Here is a 14,026-nt window from a genome sequence, read left to right as displayed (position 1 = left end):
TGGTAAAGAATTTGCCTGCAATACAGGAGACTTGGGCTTGATCTCTGGGTCGGGAAGATACCCTGGAGAAGGGAATGGCAATCCACTCCAGTATTCTTGCCTGGAGAATTCCATGGACAGAGGAGCCTGGTGGGCTACAGCCCATGGGGTTTCAAAGAGTCAGACATGACTGAGGGACTAACACTTTCATGAAAGGAACATCTTAATTTTCTAGATCGATGCAGATATGTTCTTCCTTCTTAGGAACTCCATGGGAAGGATTCTACAAGTTCCTAGATTCTACTGTGTTTGTTACAGTTTCTCAAAGGTTTACATCTGCAACATAAACTTTGCAAATGACAATACAAATTCTTCTCTCAAACAGAAATGGAAATGTCCCTTTAAATGGCCAATAATGGTGGAAAAGAGGCCTGACCATTCCCCAGATAAAAAAGTTAGTCTAGCCAGCCAAAAGATTTGGGAAAGCAAGGTTTTTGATCCTTCTCCAGCTCACTCTCCCATCTAGCTAAGGCTTCAGGGCTCTCCTCCGGACCAGCTCCCTAAGGCTCCAGCCTCAGGGGGTAGTTCTCTCTGATCAGGAGAGGTAGAAATTCAAAGGCAGAAATTTCAGTCATGGTCACTTGTTAGTTGGTTTCCTATAAAACGTCACACAAATTGCTATCTGTTCTAACAAATTACTGCTAACTAGTATGTAACATAAACATTAAATCTCATTTCTTCTGAGGCTGGACTAACTTGACCAGAAAGGGGGAAACAGTGAATAATTACATCACTGGTGATATAATTAACCACGAAAGGTAAGAGTAGAACACGTAACCGAAAGCTTAATAGGAAACCTTAATAGGAAGCACTTAAGCCTAGTATGAAGAGACAGCGAAATAAACAGTTGCTGACTTACACTGGGTACCACCTTGGGATGCTCTCTCACCTCTGCTTCTTGTAAATCAAATGGCCGAAGCACTTCAGGGGTCTTGTTGCCAGTCTGAAATCTCAAGCCAACATCTCTCTCTCTCAAAACATCTCTTCTACTCTCATATGTTTTGTCATTAGGGCCTTGCTCAATGGGGCTAATTTGGCCCTTATAATAGAAATCTGCATCACCTGCTCCACCATGGGGTCTATGAGCAATTTCCTGCTGCCATCTTCTTTCACCTGCCTGAAGTGCCTGGGGTGGTTCTCTTTCAGGACCACCCACATGTCTCAGCATATTAACTGACTTTCCAGCACCATAGCAGAAACTCTAGAAGGAAAAGAAATATATATTCCTGAGTACTTAATGACTGACTGACAATGAAATTTTGAGGTGATTTCCTTAATGCCAACAAAATCATGTAATTTAACTTGTGTTATTTATAGACATAAACATGTTAGTTTCACTGGGTTTTCATTAAAGATCTCTTCTCTAGATTAATCTAGAACCAGAGTAGCCCATAACAAAACTTGAGAAATTGTTAAGTATTAAGTAGACATTTCAATCAGCTGGACACATTTTTATTGAATTACATCATAATGGCAGGCTAAAGCCTAGAAATTTAAAAGGTACTAATTTTCTAATCATTGCTCATATGTTGTCTATATTCACATCCATCATATAAGGTAGATGCTGAAAATTAAAGTTGCATACCATTATACAAATATTCTCCAGTAAGTTTATTTATTTTACAAACTTGCTTTAGCTACAGCTAAAATTCAACAAGTTTTGAGTCACACTCCAAGGAAAAACTAGGCAGCAAGTTCTCAAAGTGTGCCCAGGGACCCACTGGGGGTCCCAGAGACTTTCACTAGTCTGTGAGGTCTAAACTTTTCATAATACAAAGACATAAGTTTTCTTCACTCTCCTCTTGTGAAATGTACAGTGGAGTCTTACGGGGCTAGAATGACTCCCTCACTCTGATGGCCCAGGCACTGTGGGCTTGTGGATACCTGTATTTTTAAAATTTCTGATAAATATCAATAAATAAACCTCCCACAAGCAAGTGCTTTTGTGGTATTCAGTTTTTAAGACTACAGAAGGATCCTGAGAAAAAAAGTTTGAAAACCACTGTACTAGTGATATGACTCTTTAAAGATGGAGCAGCAAAAGGCAGCAGATGAAGCAACAAGCAATAACAGGGTTTTGCTATTAATTTCAGTCTCAGAGACTAAACTACTACTATACAACTAATGGCACCTAACAAAACCAGATCCCTGAACCAATGAATCCTAGTCACAAGCCAAACAGCAATACCAAAAGAGTAACAATTTTTAAGTAAATAGAACATAGTAAATTTTACATCCTTAAGGGAAGAGAATTCTTTAATAAGTTCCCATGGCACATCTGAGCTCTTTGCATTTTGTTTTATGGGACAACTGCTTTATTAGGGTAAGGACTGAAAATCAACCCAAAAAAGAGCTGAAGAGACCATGGATGAACGACAAATAATATTGTAAGATTCCTTAATAAATATCTGTTCCTGGATCCCCTAAATTAGTTTCTCAGTACATGCACCTCTTTCTACATCCCTCTCTGATTCTATGTTAAACCCAATGTTCTCCGGTTCTCAGTGTGGCAAAAAAGCTCAGACTGAAATAATGCCTCTTTTCTCAACGAGGACATAAGAAACTGATACCACACGTATTAATTCACAAAGTTTAAAAAGCAAATGTTAAAAGAGGATATTATTCCAAATCACCACTTTGACATCTACAATCAAACTTAAGAACCATTTTCTTACTAAGAGGAACAGACAACTATAAACAAACGTTTATCACTTAAAAAATCATCTTTTCATACCATTAAGCATGATTTAGCCCGATTTACAACATAAAAGAAACCTAATAATCTTAGAATTGCCTTTTTCTGTAAATCGTGTTAATTGTTAACAGTGCTATGTACTAACCAGGACAGCTAATGCCATAATTATCAGCACTGGAATGTGCAGTAACACTGGGATCTCCTTCATGAGTGCTTTAATAAATTCACCAGCTCCTTTTCCAACATGCTTCAATGGCTCCGTGACAAAGTTGGTGAATGTAACTGCCAGTGCCTACAATGAAAAGTAAAAGCAACTTAATTTTTTCCCTCAACGGACTGAGGTGCATAGAATAAGTCAAAATCAACTGTGCTGAGGCTGAAATTACAAAATTCCACACATTTAAATGTTATCATATACTTTTAATGTGGAAGTGACTATGTAATGGAAGTATTTTCCTAGAACAAAGGTTATTATTAGCAAAGTGACAGTTAAAAAAACAATTTTTAATAAACACAGAGATTTTTTACTCACTTTGTGTAAGTAATTTTCACAAAATATATTCTAACCTTTGTTGGGGGGACCAACCAAATAGGGTTGACTAGTAAGAGCTCGTAGTATTTCTGGCATGGGTCATCCTTATAGGTCCATGAACTTCTAAGCCATTCTGTTAGAAAACAGACAGAAACAGTTTTTTTTTTTTTTTTAAGTTGCATTTCATTCCCAAATAATATTTTAGTTTTAACTCTCCTTCCCCCTACAACCCCCAATCAATTTTAAACTATGTTTACAAATAGACTCCTATTAATAGTGATTTTCTAAAATGTCATCTCATGTCCAAAAGGTTTATTTTAAAAATCCATTCAAATTACATAAGTCTTATACAGAGAAAATATTTTATGAAGATTTCTAAAAGGTAAATAATTAAAAACAGTCCTTTACACACACCAAGGAATCCAAGAAAAAAACAGGAAAAATCTGAGTAAGATAGGTGGCTTGTATCAAAGTCGATATCCTGGCTGTGATACTGCACTAGTATAATTATGCAAGATGTTATCAGTGGGGAAAAAATGGGTAGAGAGTCTGCAGGATCTCTGTATTCTTACAACTACCTATGAATCTACAACTATCTAATTAAACCTAATTTAAAAAGTCAGTTCTTTACTTATAAAATAAAGTAGAACATTAGTTCTCTTCTTCTAAACCAGACTCATGTATAATACTTCAACTGCGGAAAATTCTGAAAGAGACTGCTGGGAGAAATATCAATAACCTCAGATATGCAGATGACACCACGCTTATGGCAGAAAGTGAAGACCTAAAGAGCCTCTTGATGAAAGTGAAAGAGGAGAGTGAAAAAGTTGGCTTAAAGATCAACATTCAGAAAACAAAGATCATGGCATCCGGTCCCATCACTTCATGGCAGATAGATGGGGAAACAGTGGCTGACTTTATTTTTTTGGGCTCCAAAATTGCTGCAGATGGTGACTGCAGCCATGAAATTAAAAGACGCTTACTCCTTGGAAGAAAAGTTATGACCAACCTAGACAGCATGTTAAAAAGCAGAGACATTACTTTGCCAACAAGGGTCCGTCTAGTCAAGGCTATGGTTTTTCCAGTAGTCATGTATGGATGTGAGAGTTGGACTATAAAGAAAGCTGAGCGCCGAAGAATTGATGCTTTTGAACTGTGGTATAGGAGAAGACTCTTGAGAGTCCCTTGGACTGCAAGGAGATCCAACCAGTCCATCCTAAAGGAGATCAGTCCTGGGTGTTCATTGGAAGGACTATGTTGAAGCTGAAACTGCAATACTTTGGCCACCTGCTGCGAAAAGCTGACTCATTGGAAAAGACCCTGATGCTGGGAAAGATTGAAGGCGGGAGGCAAAGGGGACGACAGAGGATGAGATGGTTAGATGGCATCACCAACTCAATGGACATGAGTCTGAGTAACCTCTGGGAGTTGGTGATGGACAGGGAGGTCTGGTGTGCTGCAGTCCATGGGGTCGCAAAGAGTCGGACACGACTGAGTGACTGAACTGAACTGAATAATACTTTACGTACTAGTATGAGCTACAGGAGGCATTCAGTTATTCCCTGAGGCCAGGAAGTAAGGCTGGGCTGGTTTAGCTCCCATACCTTTTTAAGAAAATTAATTTTTTGGACACCTTGATTTGCTGCCGAAATTCTATTCTGAGTCAGTCATTGTGTGGACTTTCATTTACAAACAGCGTTTGATCATTAAACCACTCCCCCATTGTTAGGTACATATAACTAAAGGCAGTCAACATTAGTGAGAATGTTTATAAAATCTGTAAGAAAAAAATAGTAAAATAATTTCCCCTTTAATGAAAAAAAACATACAGTGAAGCTACAATGTAAGATTTCCCAAGTCAATACAGAGATGAAATCAAACATGGAAAATACACTGGTTCACTCTAACAAACTTCTGCTGAGAACCCAGAATGTGCTAAGAACTAGATGAACACAAGTGAGTCCAATGCAGGCAGACAGATAATATCAGAGCTGGCACATACATACTTTCTATCCCTTTCCTGTGACATTACATAGACACAGAAGTCACTGAAGCCTACAACTCTTCCTGCCTGTCCTGATACTAACAATTCAGTCATGGAAAGCCTCCTTCTGGCATTTTATCTTTTGTGTGTAATTATTAAAATATGTTTCCTCATTCTCAGAAATTCTACTCAAAATAAAGCCAAGAGAACCAATATCTTACCCCAGAGACTTCCACTCCAGTTCATCTTCTCAGCACACACATTGTTAAGTGGCTCCATCTTGGCAACTTCAGCCTGATGCTGGGCAAAAGCGAGCTGACCAACACCAAAGGGAACCATGAAAAGCTACTAACAATGAAGATTATGCCTACTCACCCTAAAAACCACACTTCAAAGCGTGTCTTCACCATTCATCCAAACCAGATTATTTAAAAATTTTTCACAGAAAAAAATACATATTATTTTAAAAGAGTGGCTCTTTTCAACTCATGGCAAAACACATTCAATAGGTAAAGAACTAACTACAATTGCCTTCTTTGTAAAATAATTATGAGGAGGAATTCCAGAAAACCTCTTTACTGAAAAGATTGTTTTAAAAATTAGTTCAAATATAGCTTATGTCATGCCCCAAAACATAGCTATACATATTAAGTGCCTACTCACTCTCTTAAACAATTCATGACAAAACGGTGTTTTGCTTTGAATGATTTTCAGCACAAATGGCCAAAATGTCTTTTATAAATCAAAGCCTTGGGGGAAAGCACAGACAATTTTCAACCAAACTTTCTTCCTTCCTCTAATTTGGAAATAATTCGTTCTAGAAGATATAGAACTTTGAGAGAAAGGTTAAAGAAATATCACAAAGATTTAATCGGATGAATTCATTGAAAATAGTTGGCCATTTGACTCATTTTGCTAAAAAGGTCTAAAATTTTTCTTCAATGATTATGCTAGTTTGACAGGAACAATATGTCAATTTGTCAAGAAAAATAACACTTCTTTCAAATTTTAATATATAATGTGTCTTGATTTTTAAAGAATAAAAATCTGGGAAAAGTTTATAAATACCTCACAACATCAACAGTGATTATCTTTAGGTGGTAAAATTATATAGACTTTTTTTTTTTTTTTTTTTTGCCACTCCACACAACTTGCGAGATTCTTAGTTCCCCAAACTTGGATACCTGGCAGAGAGAACACCAAGTCCTAATCACTGGACTGCCAGGAGATTCCCTAGATAATTTTTAAAAATTAAATTTCTCTGTATTTTTCTATCTTTTCTATATTCTCTGCTATAAATATACCATTCTTATAGTCATAAAATGATCTAACTTTAGAAAACAGTATTTTGGCATCATTTCTAGCAAAGAATAAGAAAGATATACCCCAAGTTACCAACATGAGAATTTTTCACGTCTCTACATAACTCTGTTCTAATTTAGGTGTCCAGATGCCACACATCAGCAGGATGAAAATCAGGACTACACATTTCCCTCCACTAACTTGGTCCACTAACCCAAAAAACCAGGGACATCTGGGTAGCTGCCAATTTCCTCACCAACACTCCAATTGCTGCCTCATGCCCTGACCCGAGGCAAGATTATACACTAGCTCTAAATAGCTTAGTCTTCTATTATGAAATAACACTTTAGAGTTTTAGAAACTTCTACTTATATATTACCTTATATAAATACATCCAATTCCATCCCAAACTGATGAGAAAACTGATGAATAAAACACGTCTCAACTGGGTGTACCAACGAACATAGGTCCAGAGCTCAGTAGCTACTAACATCACGATGCAGAGCAGACACAGAAGCACCTCGAAACAGAAACACAGAGAGTCACTGCAAAGCCATCCTCCCCATCAACAAAAGCTGATTGAGAGCAAAGAACTAGACTTGAATATACAAAATCATTTGTACCACTGTGCTGCATGTTCATCAACCCAGTATCAGTGACTTCGTGTGAGTTCTCAACATAATTACGGTGAAGTTTTTAAATTATTTTAAAAAGTAAACTGTTAATCAGGTCCCCCTCATCCCATCTTACCATCAACACATTATATGGATCCACTCCAAAAAAATCTTCAAATCGCCACTTCCATGTTTCAAAATCATGAAACTTAAAATTAATTAAAATATCACTTAGTGCATCATCCAAGGCACCTGGCTTCCAATCCTCTCCACTGAGAAACTTTTGTATTTCTAACAAGGTTTGTCTTTTAAGGATAATCTCGGCATCATAATGCATGTCGTCTTTGTTTTCATCAGGCTGAATTAAATTGGCCAAAAAAAAAAAAAAAACAGAAAAGGAGAATTTTATCATTACTCAATGAAACATTAAGATAAAACCAACTTGGAACTAAATATATAATTAGTTCACAATATTTCCCAGGTATAAAATAAGAGTAATAATATCTACCTGTCTGTCTCACAGGCCAACATGAAAACCAAAGATAAACATGAAAAACATTCCAAAAGCACAAACTTTTCAAGTTTTAAACATGTTTTTAAAATTATAAAACATTTCAAAATTATAAAACTCTATGCAAATAACATACAGTACATTTTACTAAATTATAGTTGATTCCTGCTATCTGTAGTACTTACATTGTATAAAGTCACCTCGAACCAGTTAGCAAATACTGAACCATGGTTCCTAAAGGAAATATGGGCTTAGTTTCCTGCAACCATATATTCATCAACCAATCAATTCATAACCTTTTTATGTTACTGTTTAAAGACACCTAATACATACTGTGGATCCATTAACACTGAGCTCATAGGCAATAGCACTATGACTCATGATTGAATTTATCTAACAAGGGTATTTTTCTCTAAGGCACATCTCAGCCTCCCTGTGCTTAGGAACACTAGACAGCAAAACACTTGCGAGATTTTTAAACAGCAAAAGTTTAAAAATTAGAAAATAGCCTGAAAAGATAAAGAGATCACAAAATAACATGGGAGCTGAAAATAGCCTTGTTTCATCTTAACTGACAGTGGGCTCATCAGGCAACTCAAATGTTTTGCCACTCTGTGCATGTCTAAGAGTGACACAAAAGCAGGAGTACTGATTCTGAGGCTACAAATAAAGTTTAGTATTCAAAATATTAAAAAATATGAATCCACAAATAATGAGGATAAACTATCATTATTTTATGATCCAGTTTATGACTTTCCATTTGCTGACACAGCTTTCAAACAGCCTAAAAATTAGAGTGTACAAATAAGAAAAACAAAAGGGATCTCAAAGAGCAGCAAAATCTGGGTTTCCACAAACATACATGACATTCACAACTATCTTTATTAGTGCAAGTACAGGTTAGCAAAATCTCTATAAACATTAAGCAGTTAACATAAGAGAAAATTATCTTTTCTAACAGTAAATACTGATTTTTATATTACAAAGTAGGTATAAAATGAGAAAAACCCAAGTGTCATGTAGTATCACAAATCATCAGTAAGTATAAAAAAGTAGTCACTGATTAAACATTTCTTAAAAACCAAAAACTATTCCAAGCTTCTCCATCTTGAGTATTTTCTAGCTCCACTTGTTTCCTCATCTATAAAATAGACTCTTTTCTACCTTGCACTCGTAAGACTCGAATTGAAGGGTATACATATGGTTACATCTGCTTTTACATCTCCAAAATAAGGTGGGATTACTGCTCATTTAACACTCCCTTTTTTAAAGTTTTCTAGGTGTTTCGACTCCTTGAAGGGAAAACAATGACTCAAAAAAAATGGAATCTTAACTTTAATCATGAACAATATGTCCATGACATGTAATTCTATAACGCAGCCCTTGCCACAATAAACAGCTAGGCGAAAAATCTTAAAACCCACTTTTCTTTTTCTCAATATATAATGATATTACATCATTTGAATAAGAAAGTGTGGAAATGATAGAAAAGAAGTAAGGACTGGAATAGAATTTCTTTACCAAGTCATGAATTTAAGTTTGCAATTGATCAGCAAAGTTCAAATAGCAAATTTAAAACAATCTCCCTCTCCCCTCAACTCAATTAGGTGGTACAGCAGTGCACAGAGTAAGTAAATCCCCATGAACTATAAGAAAAAGAGGAAGGGTCAGCACTGCTCACTTGCCTTCCACCAAACCAGCAGGCTGCCAGCTTCAACCCTGCAGTATTAGGTTCTGGTAAAAGGGCGAGTCAGGTATTCTCTGTTGAAGCACAATGATGCTTTATCACTGCTGATATAACGTGAAATTAATACATAACAAAAATATCCACTACACTGATTAGTATCACATTAAATACTCACAAGTCCAAGCTTTTTAGTTTCAATTAAAATCTTATTTAAGTATCTCCTAAAAACTGGATTGCTTTGACTTTCATAGTCTTTTCTCTTTTGCTTTTCACATTCATCGATCTGCAACCACAAAACAAATACATTAGTTAGTGTCAGAGTTTAATGTAAGGGTTAAGTTTCTAGCCTAGTGGCCCCATCAAGGTCAAAGTAAGGAGCTGGTTATTTTCATCAGTTCAGTTCAGTTCAGTCACTCGGTCGTGTCCGACTCCTTGCGACCCCATGAACCACAGCACGCCAGGCCTCCCTATCCATCACCAACTCCCAGAGTCCACCCAAACCCATGTCCATTGACTCAATGATGCCATCCAGACATCTCATCCTCTGTCCACCCCTTCTCCTCCTGCCCTCAATCCTTCCCAGCATCAGGGTCTTTTCGAATGAGTCAGCTCTTTGCATCAGGTGACCAAAGTATTGGAGTTTCAGCTTCAACATCAGTCCTTCCAATGAACACCCAGGACTGATCTCCTTTAGGATGGACTGGTTGGATCTTTTTGCAGTCCAAGAGACTCTCAAGAGTCTTCTCCCATACCACAGTTCAAAAGCATCAATTCTGCGGCACTCAGCTTTCTTTATAGTCCAACTCTCACATCCATACATGACCACTGGAAAAATCATAGCCTTGACTAGACGGACCTTTGTTGGCAAAGTAATGTCTCTGCTTTTTAATATGTTGTCTACTACTGCTGCTGCTGCTAAGTTGCTTCAGTCGTGTCCGACTCTGTGCGACCCCATAGCCGGCAGCCCACCAGGCTCCGCCGTCCCTGGGATTCTCCAGGCAAGAATACTGGAGTGGGTTGCCATTTCCTTCTCCAGTGCATGAAAGGGAAAAGTGAAAGTGAAGTCGCTCAGTCGTGTCCGACCCCTAGCGACCCCATGGGTCTGCAGCCTACCAGGCTCCTCCATCCATGGGATTTTCCAGGCAAGAGTACTGGAGTGGGGTGCCATTGCCTTCTCCAATATGTTGTCTAGGTTAGTCATAACTTTCCTTCCAAGGAGTAAGCATCTTTTAATTTCATGGCTGCAATCACCATCTGCAGTGATTTTGGAGCCCCAAAAATAAAGTCAGCCACTGTTTCCCCATCTATCTGCCATGAAGTGATGGGACCGGATGCCATGATCTTAGTTTTCTGAATGGTGAGCTTTAAGCCAACTTTTTCACTCTCCTCTTTCACTTTCATCAAGAGGCTCTTTAGGTCTTCTTCACTTTCTGCCATAAGGGTGGTGTCATCTGCATATTTGAGGTTATTGATATTTCTCCCAGCAATCTTGATTCCAGCTTCTGCTTCATCCAGCCCAGTGTTTCTCATGATGTACTCTGCATATAAGTTAAATAAGCAGGGTGACAACATACAGCCTTGACATACTCCTTTTCCTATTTGGAACCAGTCTGTTGTTCCATGTCCAGTTCGAACTGTTGCTTCCTGACCTGCATACAGGTTTCTCAAGAGGCAGGTCAGGTGGTCTGGTATTCCCATCTCTTTCAGAATTTTCCACAGTTTATTGTGATCCACACAGTCAAAGGCTTTGGCATAGTCAATAAAGCAGAAATAGATGTTTTTCTGGAACTCTCTTGCTTTTTCGATGATCCAGCAGATGTTGGCAATTTGATCTCTGGTTCCTCTGCCTTTTCTAAAACCAGCTTGAACATCTGGAAGTTCATGGTTCACATATTGCTGAAGCCTAGCTTGGAGAATTTTAAGCATTACTTTACTAGCATGTGAGATGAGTGCAATTATGTGGTAGTTTGAGCATTCTTTGGCATTGCCTTTCTTTGCGATTGGAGTGAAAACTGACCTTTTCCAGTCCTGCAGCCACCGCTGAGTTTTCCATATTTGCTGGCATATTGAGTGCAGCACTTTCACAGTGTCATCTTTTAGGATTTGAAATGGCTCAACTGGAATTCTATCACCTCCACTAGCTTTGTTCGTAGTGATGCTTCCCAAGGCCCACTTGACTTCGCATTCCAGGATGTCTCGCTCTAGGTGAGTGATCACACCATCGTGATCATCTGGGTCCTGAAGATCTTTTTTGTATGGTTCTTCTGTGTATTCTTGCCACCTCTTCTTAATATCTTCTGTTTCTGTTAGGTCCCTACCATTTCTGTCCTTTATTGTGCCCATCTTTGCATGAAATGTTCCCTTGGTATCTCTAATCTTCTTGAAGAGATCTCTAGTCTTTCCCATTCTATTGTTTTCCTCTATTTCTTTGCATTGATCACTGAGGAAGGCTTTCTTTCCTTGCTATTCTTTGGAACTCTGCATTCAAATGGGGTTGCATTAAAATGTAGATCTGGCCTGCTTTCTGTGGGTTCTCTTTGCAAAAAGGAGGCAACAAAAGAGCACCAGGAGTCCCATACTGCACCAACTGGCAGTTTTCTTGCTGACTTTCAGCAGTTTTAACGCTGACGATCATGAAACAAGGAAGTAGAGATGTGGATAAGCAGAACATCTGGACCAATCTGCCCCTTCCTAATTCTACAGTAATGATTTAAAGAAAGGAAAGGGGGAGAAAAAAAATAGAAAGAGAGCACCACCAAAGAGAAACAGGGACAACATGAAGCTAGAAGATGAAGGACACAGCAAAGATTTTCTTGAATGTGTGTACTACTTTTTGGCCTTTTACTGATTTTTCCTGCCAACTATCAATCATGCCCTACCAAATGGCAAGAATACTTTGGCCACCTGAGATGAAGAACCGACTCCTTGGAAAACAGCCTGATGCTGGGAAAGATTGAAGGCAGGAGAAGAAGCGGACGACAGAGGATGAGATGGTTGGATGGCATCATTGACTCAAAGGACATGAGTTTGAGCAATGAGCTGGTGATGGACAGGGAGGCCTGGCGTGCTGCAATCCATGGGGTCGCAAAGAGTTGGACACGACTAAGCGACTGAACTGAAAGCCTCTCCAGATGTCCACACATGGCAGCCCATCTGCACAGAATCCCTCATTAGGACAGACTCCCTCTGAACTCAGGTCTATAATCACAGCGGCTAGTTTCTGAGTGAGGGTAGTGCACGTCGTAAGACATTTAGAACCTGCCATAAGCAACTCCACTTATTACTTGAGTGTGGACCACAAGCTCAGTGGAGCACTGGAATGGGCTTCAGATGAAACACGTAATAACTGAGCAGCACACACGGACTCAGCACAGAAAGACACTCGAGAAGTCACAGGACACTCCTAGGCTTTCAGGCAAGGTTTACCAACTTTAAAATTTTATCATTTCTTTTTAAGAGTAAGAAAAAAATTTTTAAACAAAGACTGAAGACTTCATTTACAATGTCAGACCCAAAGTCACAAACAATGGAATGAAAAATTTCAGTAAAAAGGCATTTCTCCATTTCCTACCATGCAGCCAAATTAGCTCACTACACCACAAAATGCAGTTAGACAAAGCAAATTTTATCCAAGCATTTCTCTGCTAGCACTCAGATGAGACAACATTCACATTTGGTAAGAACCACAAGCAGCTGCTTATAGACCTCACTGGGATACATCTGGATCTCAATTAGCAAGCCCTCCCAGCCTCTCAAGCTGGAACCCTTCCCCATTCATTCTAGCTCCTTCCTATCCTCAACCACCACAACTTGCCTATTCTAACCCAGAAAAGTTGAACACTTTTCTCTTCACCCCATCACAGCCTCACTGTGAGCCTTCAGCGTTGCTGGACCTCTGCCATCCCCCCATCCCAGCCTCCTCCATGCTGCCGCCAGCACCCTGCCTCAAAACCAGCAGAGGTGGGTTCTTGCAGCATAATCTGTGCTCAAACCAACCAACAATCTTGACTTACTCCCTTTCTCAAACTCTACTGCAGCCACAGAAATAAAAGGACTGAATAAATGAAGTAACAGTTACCACACACCAGATTATAATAATCCCTTATATTTGTAGGAGCAACTGTTATGCTTATAAAGCTAGCAGTAGAGACATTTCTTCATTTGCTATACTTGTCGTGAGTTACTACAGTCCAGCATTGTGACAGGTGACAGAGCATCAAGAATGAATAAAATATTCTTTGTCCCAAGAAAGGTGCAGCCTGGTAAAGAAATAATTACAACACAGTGAGATAAATGTTATTACAGGAAAATAAAAGTACTATTTTTAAAAATTCAAGACCAGAGTAAAGAGAAACCAAGGCTAGGGTAATTAAAGAAAAAAATATTTGTAAATTGTACTTTAGATAGAAACACAAGTAATGTTAGCAAAGACAGAAAACACAGAACAATTTAACATACCATAAATAATACAAAAATCATGAATAAAAAATCCTAACCTTATAAGTTAAAGAATCAAGTCTGTTGTAACATTCTGACAATTCATCAGCATATGATAAGTCAGGATTGACCTCTTCTTTCTCTGATATACCATATTTCACCTAAAGCAAAGCAGAGAGAGGTTTTATTTCTTTATAGTTCAATTGTAAAAATAATCTACAGTTA

At 38.3% G+C, this 14,026-nt stretch overlaps 1 protein-coding gene across 25 annotated transcripts in view; it reads right to left on the bottom strand.

The window, feature by feature from the left end:
- The window catches only part of CLCC1 (chloride channel CLIC like 1), a 35,063-nt gene that overhangs the window by 3,261 nt on the left and 17,776 nt on the right, over window positions 1-14,026 (bottom strand). For 12 of the 25 annotated variants that reach the window (XR_014052970.1, XR_014052969.1, XM_081487166.1 and 9 more), the window contains exons 3-10: window positions 13,861-13,962; window positions 9,540-9,647; window positions 7,303-7,524; window positions 6,932-7,072; window positions 5,472-5,565; window positions 3,302-3,399; window positions 2,880-3,026; window positions 899-1,240 (exon numbers count right to left, since the gene is read on the bottom strand). Coding sequence is in view for 21 of the 25 variants with exons in the window: in XM_081487166.1 (XP_081343292.1) it covers window positions 899-1,240; window positions 2,880-3,026; window positions 3,302-3,399; window positions 5,472-5,565; window positions 6,932-7,072; window positions 7,303-7,524; window positions 9,540-9,647; window positions 13,861-13,962 (1,254 nt within the window). In the remaining 4 variants the exon portion in view is untranslated. The remainder of the gene's footprint in view (window positions 1-898; window positions 1,241-2,879; window positions 3,027-3,301; window positions 3,400-5,471; window positions 5,566-6,931; window positions 7,073-7,302; window positions 7,525-9,539; window positions 9,648-13,860; window positions 13,963-14,026) is intronic. The other 13 variants (XR_014052972.1, XR_014052971.1, XM_081487176.1 and 10 more) reach the window with 2 other exon arrangements.

This window comes from Giraffa tippelskirchi, chromosome 5, assembly GCF_054371585.1.
Source record: "Giraffa tippelskirchi isolate mGirTip1 chromosome 5, T2T-mGirTip1v1.2.pri, whole genome shotgun sequence".
Taxonomy (NCBI): Eukaryota; Metazoa; Chordata; class Mammalia; order Artiodactyla; family Giraffidae; genus Giraffa; species Giraffa tippelskirchi.
The sequence above is the reverse complement of the archived record's forward strand: the minus strand, read 5'-3'. Positions and strand labels throughout refer to the sequence as shown.